This window comes from Belonocnema kinseyi, chromosome 10, assembly GCF_010883055.1.
Source record: "Belonocnema kinseyi isolate 2016_QV_RU_SX_M_011 chromosome 10, B_treatae_v1, whole genome shotgun sequence".
In the NCBI taxonomy this organism is placed as follows: domain Eukaryota; kingdom Metazoa; phylum Arthropoda; class Insecta; order Hymenoptera; family Cynipidae; genus Belonocnema; species Belonocnema kinseyi.
Genome location: NC_046666.1, coordinates 48,493,084 through 48,507,538, shown reverse-complemented (window position 1 = coordinate 48,507,538; position 14,455 = coordinate 48,493,084). Strand labels below are relative to the sequence as shown.

The following is a 14,455-nucleotide window of genomic DNA, read 5'->3' as shown; positions in this document are numbered from 1 at the left end:
ATAGAGCTCCAAGGAGATTATGTTGAAAAATAAAAAAAAATGTACCCAAAAAAAATTGTTTTTATACTTCATTCTAAGGACTTATTGAACTACCCTCGTAGATAAAATTAAAATATATAAACCATATACGTCATACGTCATATGTTACTTTGAATTATTAAATTGTAGAGAATATGTCTAGCTGAAATTTTATGAAACAGAAAGTTTATCAGAGCATTTAAGTTTGACCAAATTATATTCTTATTTAGTTCACATAATTCAATGTTATTAGTTCTTAAAACACTTTATTTTGTTTGTTATGTATACTATACGCATATTTGTATCAGGGTGTCTCTTATTTACTCATAGTAAAAAATTTTTTGTGATTTTTTTGCGCTACTTTCTATTTCGTGCCATATAATGTACAAATTATTTTTGTGATATATTTAAAGAAGAAAAGAAAAAAGAATAATTTTTATAAACATTTTGTGATTTAAAGTGATTTTTATATATATTTCATTTTATATAGGATTGTTAGTGGATTTGTTTCAACACTGTTCAATGGATCTTAAAGAATAAAGGCTTCCTCTTTAAAATGAACATGAGTTTATCTCGATATTTATTGTTCACTGAAATATGACAATTTAAAGTTCACGTCTGAGCTACTTATGTACTGGAGTGCACCAGACGTACTAAGACCAAACCGCGTGAACTTTAAATTATCATATTTCAGTAAAAAATAAAGATATCCGGATAAGCTCAAGTTCATTTTTAAGAGGATGGCTTATTCCTTAAGACGCACTGAACAGTTTTGAAAAAAAATCTTCTAATAATCCTATATAACCTCAAATATGCAAAAATCGCGTTTTTTGCACTTTTATGTTAGGATATCTCAAAAACCTGAAGTGAAATGACTATTTATGTGTAATCCAAGAGAGTTATGTCGATTATTATTTTTAATAGATAAGTAAATAGATAATAATAATAGATAATAAATAAGTAAATAGATAAGCTTTCGCGAATTTTTGAAATAATTTTTAATTATTTCAACAATTATCACTTGTTAAAAATTTCTTTTTTTGTAAGTTGTGAAAATATATTATTGTCGGGGCATAAATGATACATTTTATGAAAGGCAAGAGCAATCATTTTTATTTATTATTTAAATAATTTACGCTTGTTTGAAAAAATTGTTCATCTTAAAATCATAAAAAGTTATTATTTTCTCGCATTAATGGCATAATTAACGAATATTGAGAGTAATACACTTTTTACGAATATTTGGCAATTATTTAAACAATTTTAATATACTTAAAAATGTTCTTTCTTTAAACGTTGATATTTATTATTTTTTGAAATAAATGACACAATTAACGGATGTTGAGATAATATTCGTTCACTATAAAAAATTTAGCAATTTTTAAACAAATTTTGTTTTATACAACTATTTTCATTTGCTTTAGAAATTTTTTTCTTCTGTAATACATGCAAAGTTATTATTTTCTGTATCTAATTATACAATCAATGAATAGTAAAAGTAATAGTCTTTGCTTATGATATTCAGCGTTTATTTAAAAGGATAATAATCATTCACTTGTTGCACTTACTTTCTAAGTTTAAATTTTCTCCATGCTAGTCCCAGTTTGGTTCCATTTTATGAAGATAAAATTTGTGTAAAATTTGATCTCAATCGGACTAAGGAGTACGTGGAGTAGCTTTATTTGTGGCATACTTTTTGCACTTTTCTCAAAAACAGTTAGCCGTATAGGAAAAATATTTAGGAAATAATATGTACGGGACATCTGATGATGACCTCAAAATTGACCTTGAACTTGACCTTGAAGGTTTTTTCATGGTCCACTCTGTTTTTTTAAATGACAACCTATTTGTGACACCTGACTCAGAAAGAGTGGGAAATTTTACGTCTGAAATGATATTTACAAGTCTGTTTTTGTGACCTTGATAAGGTAAATTTAAGATCAAATGCCAAAAAAAGTTCCTGATACCCGTTTATCTAAGTTTTCTGGCGGAACAGTTGTCTACAAACAATAAGACTTTTCTTTGCTGTTGATGAAATTTTATATCTATTACCTGAAGTCAATTTTCGTATATGGAACCTGATATCGATGATTTTTGGTTGTTCTCATAATGTACTTGTAGTTATTTCAATCCTCTAAAACGTTGTGGTTTTCTATTTGTTCACATAACTAATAACTTCTCTCTTTCTGTACCGCACATATTAGAAGCAACCATCACAGTGATATGATTTTTACTCGGCTTTTATCCGACTATCTTGATTTTTAAAAGCTAGAGTATTGCCAGATAAGAATCTAAAGAACAACCCAAATTCGCCTACATTAAAGATGTCTTCCTGGAAATATTCTTGTAGTAAAATTGGTAGTACTGCCAAACGAAACGTCTCACAATCCACTTCTAGCACCGATGCACTTTCTCCACTCAAAGCTCTATTAAAAATTCCAATTCTATTTCTGAATGTATCCAGTCACCCAAAATTATAGCTTTAAAGCAACATTTTCAGCCTTGTCGCTGATTACTGAACCTGTAACAAAGTTTCGGTGTTTTTAGCCTTAGGTTTTCTACACTAAATTTTTGTTTCGTCTTTGCATTAGCATAATCTCAACAATGGATTATTTATAATTATTTTTCTTATAGGGTATGCTGTAAACTGTACTTACCAGAAATTGGAAAGAAGAGAAAGCTAAGAAAATGTTCTCTTTGTTGTTAACAATAGTTGTTAAGTGTTCGCTGGTATGCCAAAGGTTGCCGTAATGTCTTTCCTTTTCTTCGCAACATTTTTAACTTCAGAAATCCTTTTTATTTTGTCACTTAAATTTAACTTCTTATAATTCTTCCTCTTCATAGTGTACGGAAAATTTTCAACATTAGAATTCAGATGGAAAACTTAGACTAAGTATGTTGCAACATTAGCTTCTACTATATATACCACTTCTGAAAACATGCTGGAAAAAATATTCAATTTTCATTGGCTATAACCATCTTAGAGAGGGGGAATATTTTTTGCCCACCTTTCAAAAAACTTTCAAAAATTATCAATATTATAAGCAAAAAAGAGCAGGAAATTACACGACAAGCTATTGCACATAATTGCTTTTTTTAGAGCAATTAGACATTCTCTGCATTTCCTCATTTTTGCCGGATTACGCCTGAAGCGGCCAGAACTTCGAATTATCGAACCTATAAACTTTCGGGTTGTTAAATTTTATTCGAAGTAACGTAAACTTCGCAAAATCAAAATTCGAGTTATAGAAGTTTCACTGTATAGTTAAATTTAGAAAAATCACTCGCATATCATATATGACATATATTAAACTTTTTGTTTATATTATAATAAATATTTATGAATATTTCAGGGTTATTTGAAGAAAAAGACGTATCAGATGAAATAGCTGCGGTTAATTCTAATTGTAAACTAAGTGACTTGAAGACAATTTTATACTTTTTAACGTTTTTATTAAAAAAATATAAACCATTATATATTCAACAGTGACAAAAATACTTTTTTGTAATGTCAAGATGTAATTTTACATTATGAACGTAATAAATGTAATTTTACGATGCTGTCTTATTTTAAGAACATATAAGTTTATGATTTGTCTCTTTGTTTTAATCTAAGCTTTAAAAAATGCATTATCCATTCCGCATCTTAAATAAATAAAGGATTTGAACATTTTGTTCAAGAAAGTTTCACTTATTACATGTGTTTAAATTATCCTGCATCAAAATTTCTTATAAATTAAAAAAAACTATATTTTTTTATTCGGGTACATTTCTTAATTTCAATAAGTTGACGCATCACACTTTTAGATAAAAAAGACCTAAGTACTTGAACAGTTTTTTTAAATGCTGTTTTTTTACTGAGTACATAATTCAGATAGATATTTTTTTTAATCGTCTGAATTCATACCTCATATAATAATCTGAAAAAATATGAGAAATTTTGAAGAATGAAAAAATAGAGGAAGCTTTTCGGAAATTTTAGAAATGGGATTTTCTTGAGATGTCTAGCTTTAAACTTTTTTTCCAAAATTTTGAAAAGTGAACTACGTTATCTACTAATATTTACTTCTTCTTAATCATATTTTCACAATAAACAAATTATTTCAAGAAAAAATAGTGTTTGTATTATTTTTAAAACTTCTAACTAAAGTGACAAATTCGAGAAGTATGTAAAAAAGAAATATACATTTTTCATAAATATTTCTTTATTTTAAAGTTAAATTACGACATTTTTTCACCTTCTTACATCAGTAAAAAACAATGTGATAAACTTGTCGAAAATGACAGATTTTCCCAACACTGTTGTATTTTCGGCTGAGTATATAGTTCAGATTTTTTTAAATTGACGGATGAATCTTTGTTTTATGGAATGTTCAGAAAAATTGTAAAAAAATTTGAATGATTCCTAAATGACAGCAGCTTTCAAATATTTTTTTTCTTGCCAGAATTAAAATAATGCAAATATTGAATTAGATTGTTAAATTCACGAATTTAAGTTGTCGATCAGTTTTTAAAAAGGACATATATTACATTTTCTTTGTACTATTCAAAAATTTAAAAATGTTTAAGAATAGAATATTTTTGATTCTGAAATTTTATTTTATTTTCTAATCATCTCACTATATTGAAAACGCAATATTTATTTACAAAATTAATATAATAATAAAAGTTGAACAACCTAATTATATATCAAATGGAAAATCGAAATCACTGTTAAAGTTCGCGACATCACAATAGAAATATATTTTCTTTTTGTTAAAAATTCAAAACTAAAATAAGAAAGTATTTTTTTCACTAAATGATAATTAGTTTAAGAAATATAAATGCTAAAAAGTTGAAAAAATTATTACTACGTTAAAATTTGAAATCAATTTTCAACTAAAATTTTATTACACACTTTTTTAATTATTGTATCAAAAAATATATATGCAATAACCTCGGTTTTATAATAATGTAGGTTAAAAATGCATAATTTTTTTGGCATTTGTTTAGTTTTAAATTTAAAGGACCATTTTTATTACGAGACTTTATCAAGTCATAAAATTTAATATTAGGTTAAAAAAATTTTTCAAACAAAATTCGCCTACGCACTCTTTAAAAATAACGAAATTGCTGTTTTTTTCGTAAAACTTTTTATAACAAAAAAATTGTGGCTAATTGATAAAATGTCACGAGGAAGGTATATGGCTTAATTGTTTAAGATTTAATTCTGTTGAAAAAACAATATATGCCGTTTGAAGACCAAGGAAAACTTGCGTGTGTTTATAAAAATAATTTAATTAATTAAAATGTTATGTAATTATAGAAAGCTACTTAATAAATAGCGTGATTACTAAAACATTTCCAACCAATTTCGTAAAACATGGTATCAATTCTTTGAAAGGTAATTATATTTTTGAGTTGTAGATACCATTGTTAATAGAATAAGAAAATATTATTTCTTGATAAATTATCAAGAGGTAAGGATTTTTCCATGTCATTTAGAGTTAATTTCCCTAAAAAAACTAGATCTACTCTCTGAAAATGGACGAAAATGTACATTTGTTCATAAAATTTAATAAAATAAATAACAAATATTGTCATTTGATATACTGTCCCGATGAATAAGGTCCTTTTTGATCTGCCAAAAGTAAATTTTCTACCGAAAAACATAATTTTTTTGTCAAGTATTCAAATTGTTAATTTGTTCATAAAAATGTTTAAAAAGTCAACAGCTATTGTTGGTTGGTATATAAAGTAAAATAAGAAAGGGATTCCCTCATATAATTTAAAACAAATTGTGTTAAAAAAAAGATATCTGTTGGTTAAAAATGGATGAAAATTTGTATTCTTTATCAAGTTTACTTAAAACATTATTAATTGTTAATAATAATTTCATTCATGCGATATCAAACGATCATTTTGAGACCAAGAAGAAGCGGGATTTTTAAATAAACTTGATTTCGTTGAATTTCCTTGGACTTTTTAAAATTTTGTCTTCTTTATTATTACTTCAATTTTATCATTTAATAGGTTTTTAAACATGTACGAGCTTTTTTATGTAAACAAATTGTGTAAATTGAAAGCATTCAGTTTATTAAAAATAGAACATTCAAACTCAAATGTCTTATTTCATATTATTATACATAACAATATAATTATAATAATAACTTTTATTTATAGTAATTATAACTATAATAGATACCTCAAAACATGAGTTTTTTTCATGAGTTAGTAAAATTACTTAAATATCTTTCTGGGACATAAAAGTGGAATGTTCTAGTTAGACATCTGCTCACAAGCATGATTCAGGAAACCTGAGAAGAAGTTGAGAATGAACATGACAATGCTACTATTTTTCAAGGTGCTGGAAACAGACTCACTAAATTATACGATCTTCTCTAATCGAAAGAATTGGAAGATATACTTGTAAATTTTTCTAAAAACAATACTATTGATTTTAATTTTTCTTCTCGAAAATGAAACATTCTTTTTTTTCCTAATGTTGATACAGATTTTTGTATTAATTGAACTGAGATGTTGCACTCTTGGTAACTCAAGATTAACTTTTAAGTTTGCCTGTACCTGATATTCAGCCTTTAACTTAAAATTTTTTGTCTGGATGAAAATTTTTTTCTAAAACTTGACAAGAATTTTGGACAAGTGAAAAAGTTCAACACTTTAACTTACCACTTTGTATGAAATTTTCTAGCGCATCTTTTTTCTCTTGGCAAAAAACTTGTATCTTTTACCGTTTCTGTAAACAATAAGAAAAACTTTATTTTTCAGACAAGAAAATTTACTAAATATTTTCACTTCAACTCGGTCTGAAAGACAAATTTCCTAATATTCTAAGATGAAAATTTGAGATCCTGGCCTTGAAACTGTTTTTAAGATAATGTGCAATTGAAAATTTATTGGTTTGTTAAATAAAACATTTATAAATTTGTTGGGCAAACAGTATAAAAATAATGTGAGGGAATTTTTAAACGTTTCGTTTATTGAGGGAATTTTGAGTAAGTCCAAACTTCCCGTGAAAGAAATGTTTATTAGGATATGATGAAGTTTTCTGAAAAGTTTTTTCTTAATTGAATTATTCCTGAACAAAATAGGATCATTCAAATACCATTGATCGAGCACGTGAGAGTTGATAACTTCGGACATAATGTAAACAGAAAACAAATGCATCTTTAATTAATTTTAAAGATTAGCTAGGAAAGTATTATACATTTCGACTTTGAGTTTGATTCTCGAAAAAAATAAATCTATAAATATTGAAAATAAATCATTTAAAAATTAAATGTTGAGTATGCCATAACATTCAGCTGGAGGTAGAAAGAGAACAAGAAATGAAGAAAATATGGCTGTTAATATAAACAAAGAAAAACAAGGTATTTTACATACTTTCGTTGAAGATAAAAATTTCAATACTTATGAAAGTGAATAAAAAAAAGATTGATTTTGAAGATTATTTCCTTCATTATTTTTATTTCATAAAAATTTGCATAATTAAAATTTAGGGCATATTTTATATGTATATACTACTGTAAACTACTGGAAATAACTGAAACAGAATTTTTTATTGAGTAAGACATTACAAATATTAAGGATGTTTTTAGTATAAAGTCAAGCACATTACTCAAAATTTTTAACTTGATTTGTGACATCAAAAGGGGTAGCTAAAAAATGGCTGAGTATAGAAAATTTTGGGAAAGAAATATTAATTTACTATAGAAAGAACAGTTTAAGGTGTAATTATTTACTTAAGAATAGTTGGTCTAAGTCTTCCGTTTTATTTTTACTTCAAAAATTAGCCGTAATTATGATTAAATATCTATAATACTGCATCGGTTGATTATGTTCTTTATAAGATTATCTAAAATTTTATTTATGAGATTTTTCCAAAAAGTACTGAATACGGGCTAAACAATTCTGAACTAATTAGTGATATAATTACTAACAAGTTCAGTTTTAACAAGAACCAGAAAAATGAAGTTATAAAGAATCTTTTAAGAAAAAAATAAGCTATTGGTAGAAAATTAAACTTTTTGATTAAAAATGAACTTTTTTGTTGAAAATCCATACTTTGGTTGAAAATTCATCTCTTTTAGTAGAAAACAATCTTTTTTTTGTTTGAAAAATTATCATTTTGTTTAAAAATTGGTGTTATGAGATATATTTTTCTGAATGTTTGTAATTACCCAGTATATACGTATATGTAATGTAAGATACAAATACTTAAAGATTTTACCCTAATAAAAAAATAATTACTTATGTTTTGATATTAAAATTTTTATTTAATAATCTAAATAAATAGACTAAAATAATGTCAGTACAGGGGCCTACAGCCGATTAATGCTAATTAAATGATCCTATTTTGTTAATAAATAATTCAATTAAGGTAACACTTTTTAGACAACTTAATTATATCCTAATAAACATTTTTTTCTCTGGAAGTTTGAGGTTAATCAAAATTCCCTCAATAAACGAAACGTTTGAAAATTGTCTAACATTATTTTGATACTGCTTGCCCAAAAATTTTCTAATTTTTTTATTTCAATAAACCAATAAATTTTCAATTACAGATTACCTTAGGAACAGTTTCAAGAACAAGATCTCAAATTTTCATCTTACAATATTAAGAACTTTGTCTTTCGTACCGAGATGAAGTGAACATATTTAGTAAATTTTCTTGTCTGAAAAATGCATTTTTCGGGGTTTATTACAGAAATGGTGAAAGATACAACTTATTTGAAAAAAAAGATGCGGTATAAAATTTACTATAAAGTGATATGATGAAAAGTCGAATTTCGAAAAATGATTTTTAAGTCATCGGGAGCCAACTCGAATGGCTTGAAGCGGCGAGGCCAATTTTATTTGGGGTTATAGCATCCTGAGTCTCAATTGCTAACTTAAAAGGAACCAATTTTAATCCACCTTTATTTTAGTACATTTTGACACTGTTTTTTTGTTCAAAATAAATGCATTGCTTATGATCATCGAAAGTTTTGATTAATCGAGTATTAATTTGAATCGAGTATTAGTAACATTTAATAAAAAAATTTGTTTAATTTAATTAAATATATTGTTGAATTAACTATTTTTTAGAATTGCGACAAGATGGTATTAATTTAAAACAAAATTATTTTATTGTCCAAAAAATATTCGTATTTTGGCAAAATCCTACCTTAAAATTATTTTAATTTGCCTAGAACATTTAAGGCATGTTTGCTACGTCCGTACATATGTTATATTGGGCACAAGGTATTATGAAAACGACTGTCATCATTCGCCAAATATTATCATTTACTGTTTCCATCATAAACTGTTATGTACTTTTTACTAAAGGGAATGTTTATTAGAATAACAATTAAATAACAATACAATTAGCGTCAATCAATCAAATATTTTTATATTTATATTTTATAGTCATATATGTATATATATATACTTCTTCCGGCTAATTCAACCAGACATTTTTTGAGTGTTTATTTTATTATATATATTTCTATTGTGAAATTATATTATTTTCCCAAAACCTTGAAGACGTTTTTTCCACGCCTATACAGAATTGAGATTGAGGTCAAGCTATTGTAGAAAAAAGCTGGCATGATTCTAAAAATATTATTGTAGTTTTGCCTGCAAGCTGTTATGCTTTTTTAGATAAGAAATTTCTAGACATAAGAAAACTTTTCCGCTTTTTGGAATTAGGTCAAAACTACCAAATGTGCTTACCATCTCTGTGGAAATGTGATACTATATAAGGGCTTGTAATAGCTACTGCTTTCTATCTCTAAATTTTTTGTTTCTTCATAATCATCAATATTTCGAGAGTTTTCTTCAGAGGAAAATCCCTGTTAGGATAAAAAATCTTATCTTATTGATATTTTATGATGAGGGGAAAAGTGGCATTCGCTTTCTTAATAAGTAAGTAATGATCTATACAAGCAAACATATCGCTGGTGTGAAGAATTTTTATTTAAGATTAAATAAATAAATTACTTATTTTTATTTTGAAGCTATGGCAATTTCCTCTTTTGTCTCCTGTAAGAAAAAAGATGCTTTTGATGACGATGATCCTGATGATTCTAACTCTGAGCCTAAGTCTAATTCTGAGTCTAACACTCAGTCTGAATCTAACCCTGAGTCTAAGTCTGATTCTAAGACTGAGTCTAAGTCTAAGTCTAAGTATAAATCAAACTCTGCGTCTGAGGTGAGTTTTTATTTTAGAGGCTGTACTTAAATTACGTAATGGATTACAGGCCCTCCCAACGAAATCCTCAAAAATATTTTTAACTCCTCCCCCTCTCTCTTATTTTGCGTGATTTTTAGTTTCCAGAAGAGTTTTGCTAGTTATTGATAGTTCATTTTGAAAATTCTCTGATTTTTCCTGGACTAATTTTCCATTTTCCTTGATCACTGATTTTTAAATACCGGGATTTTAATCTTGTAATATTTTTAACATATAATTTTTGTTAATCAGAATAAAACAGTGTTTCTGATACAAATTGAAAATTTTGAAATTGATCAATTTATTTAACACAAAAAAATAGCTTTTCTACTATAAAAGACGATTTTTAAACAAAATAATTCAATTTTGAACAGAATATTTGAAGTTTCAACCTCAAAAGATAAATTCGCAACAAAAAAGTGTCAAAGTGTATATTTCAATTGAAAAAGATAAAATTGATACAAAAAAAAAGAATTTTATAACCCAAAAGGCGAATTTTAAACATATGAAGATTTTTTACTCAAGAAATAAAAAAAGCTTATCTGAATTACTAAATGTTAAATCCAAAAGACGAATTTCCTCTAAAAAAATTGACTTTTCAAATTAAAATATGAATTTTCAGCAAAAAGTTAATTTTCCACGAAACTGATGAGTTTTACGCAACAAACATGAAATTTTAAACCAATACAATTACTTTTTAACAAAAAAGGAGCATTTTTGAATACAAAGATCAATCTTGAAAAAACATAAAAGTAAAATTTTCAGTTAAAAAATTAATTTTCAACAAAAAAGGGTTTTCGAATAAAAAATTAAATTGTCAATCAGGGACCTAAGCCTTCTACCAAGAATCGTAATTTTAACATTGTAGTTTAACTTTTACCCAAGCAAAAATTATCAAGCAAAAATATAAATCTTTAAGAAAAAAAATCATTGAATTTTCTGTCAAAAAAAATTTTAAATAACTTTTCATGATTAAAATGTGAATGTTTAAATAAGAAATATGTTTATACGAAAAAAATTTAATTTTCAACTCAAAAAGACGAACTCTTAACAACAACAAATGACTTTTTAACCAAATTGTTGAGTTCTCTACCAAATAGTAGAATTTATATCCAAAAAGATGGCATTCCTCTTAAGATAGATGAATTTTCATTTGAAAAAGTTAAAAGATATATTTCAATTTTCACCCAAAAAAGATTCTAGTTTACTTTTCAAGAATAAAATATGCATTTTAAACCAAAAGTAAATTTCGATGAAAAAATGAATTTGCAATTTGAAAAGACGAACTTTTGCAACCAAAGAGGATGCAAATATAACAAAATTATGGAATTCTGTACCAAATAGTTGCATTTTCAATTTTATTGAAGCAAGATTAAATGTATGAATACACGGTGACCGATTTTAATATATAATCTCAAATATTCTCTAAAATACTTTATCTACGAAAAAGTGGTTTGGACAAAGATTGACTAGGACCGAAAGGGATATTTGACTGTACGATCAATTTTTGACCTTAAGGTCAATTTTCAAGTTCAAATCAAACGTTAAAAATGACCTGTGGAAAAATGGTTTTTGTGACCTTGGAAAGGTAAAAAATCAAGGTCAAATGTTTGAGAAACGATCCGAATTTTCAAAAAGAAGGTTAAATTTTTTACCGAATAGTTGCTTTTTTATTTAAGAAAGATGAAATTTCTTCTAAACCAGATGAATTAGAAAAACTCTTTGAAAAATAGTTTTATTTTTATCCAAAGAAGATTCCAGTTCACTTTCCAACCCTAAACCAAAAATTTAGCTTTTTGTTCAAGTAAAATAAAAATTCTACTAACGCAGGTGCATTTTTAAATCAAAAAGACAAATTTTCAAAAAAGTATTTGAATTTTCATCCGAAAAGATATTTAATTACTTATGAACACAAAAATAGGAATGTCAAACTAAAAGTGAATTTTTTAGAAAATAGCTTAATTTTCAACAAAACAGTTTCATTTTTTTCAAAAAAGATTCAATATGTATGTCTGAATAAATTTTAAATCAGGCAGGGCCCTACACTTGAAATTGCAAAAACTCTCGAAGGCGAAAAATGTTGTTTTTTAGAGGAAATTTGGCGCTACGTATTTTTCCGATTTATAAACAGAAGTTTTGTTACAAACTAGTTTTCTACTTTTCTTTGGAAACCATGCTGGATACGAAAACATTTTAAGATAAAAGTTGACACGTCTCAAATAGTTCGATGAAAAACGTCAATTGTTCTTTTGCGATATTTCTCATAGTTCACGAAAAAAATTCAAGAACTACATTTTCAGCGGAAAAAATTCTTCCGGCCTCAAAAATGGTTTAGCCCGCATCATCCTGCTAAGATGCCTTTCTTTTAGTAATATAAAAATGTTTTTTTTTTTTTTAAATAAGCATTAAATTCAAATACGTATAGCTTTTTAGAAAAAATTCCGTTTGCAAATCGGAAATATACGAATTGCCTCTAAAAACTAACATTTTTCGCCCTCGAGAGATTTTGCGATTTGAAGTGTAGGGACCTGTCTGATTTGAAATGAATTCGGTCCTATACTGGAAAAGGTCAACTTTTAAATCAAAAAGGCAAATTTTCAGAAAAATCTGTTTTAATCATACAATCATTATTTATTAATCATTAATCATACAATCATCAGATTTCAGTTGACTTTTCAGCAGAAGACTATGAATTTTAAGCAAAAGGTTAATGTTTTACGAAAACAGTCGAAATTTTAATCTAAAAATATAAATTTTCAACAATACAGCCCGTGTAGGAATTCAAATGGGGAACTACTTTGGTTCCCGACCATTCGACCCCACTTAAAATCGGGTCTAGTCGGGTCATCTGACTAGCCCCCCGACCAGTAGCGTCACGGTAGATTAGTCGGGGGCTAGTTAGGTGACCCGACTTATTCTAGTCGGGGCCTGATCGGGTACTAGTAGGGGTCATATGATAATTCATCCGCGTGAAATATTAACCAAACTCCCCAAAATTTGTGGAACATCCCCTAAAAGTTTGTCAAAATACTTATTATTTACGGAAATCTCCATAAACTTTTTTGAAATATTTAAAAGTGCTCAAATTTACCCAAGGTTTAATGGGGAACATATCCTACGCTTAAAATGTATAAATTTATGTAACTGAGATTCCTCAAAACATGTGGAATATTAATTTAAAAAAAAAATTCAGCTGGAACGCAGTAATGGAAGAGCTTCGCTCTGAAGGAACCGCCATGTTGGTCACGGTAGTCTGTGCTCCAGGTACTTATGCTTCGTTACGTGTGACTGCGATCTTAAACTCTCGACGCGTCATTTCTGTTGCGCGAGAGGCGGCACGTCGCGCCCTTGCGGATTTTCTTTAAAGCTACCAGCCCAGAATCGCAAGACTTAAATAAAGGTGGTGGCGAATCCTGAACTGTACCGTGCTTAATAGTTTACTACTAGGATACTGCTCTTCACTGATTAATCAAAAACTTTTTCTCTTTCCAATTTTAACTACATGAAGGATTAGACTTTATTTACGTACAAAGGTATTTATAACTGTTCCTAAAAATTCGCAATTTTCTAAAAAATACTACAAAAAATAAGATTACATCTTTTTTAATATTTTGATCGTTGTTTTTATAAAAAGCTGATTTTTGTTGAAAATTATTAACTTAATTATTATTTATTAAGTATATTTGAGATGAATTTAACATTAATAAATCTTTTCTCAAAAAAACGGTGTAAAATTATTCTTAAATATATTCTTAGTGTTTTAGAATTAAAAATTATTACGCTTTTTTAGATATTACCTCATTTGATAAGACTTCGCTGAAAACTCAAACATAAGAATAACCCGACCAGAGCTCCACTAGCTCTTGACCAGAGCCTGAAATTTACCCGCACGGAAATTAGTGAACAAAAAGGCCCGACTAGCCCTTGGCCAACCACCGACCAGGCCACGACTGAAATTTTGACAAAAAGCCCAGCTAGTCCCCGATTAGTCCCCGACTGGGTACTTTGTCAAAATTAATAACCCGACTAACCCCCGATTAGTGCCCGACTTGTAATAGGACCAAATGGGGTTATTCCCACACGGGAGTTCAAATTGCAAGCGAAAAGGATTTCTTTTTAATAAAATTGTTAAATTTTCTACCAATTCATAAAATTTATGACTAAAAAGATAATCTTCAGAAGAAAGTTTTTGCGAATTTGTAAAAATCACGTACATGAGGAAAGGAC

General features: G+C 27.4%; 1 protein-coding gene across 1 annotated transcript in view; it reads left to right on the top strand.

Annotated features, from left to right (window-relative positions):
- Window positions 1–14,455, top strand: part of LOC117181109 (serine/arginine-rich splicing factor 4-like) — a 42,901-nt gene that overhangs the window by 27,231 nt on the left and 1,215 nt on the right. Inside the window, exon 5 of the mRNA XM_033373677.1 lies at window positions 10,017–10,210. Within this exon, the coding sequence (XP_033229568.1) occupies window positions 10,017–10,210 (194 nt within the window). The remainder of the gene's footprint in view (window positions 1–10,016; window positions 10,211–14,455) is intronic.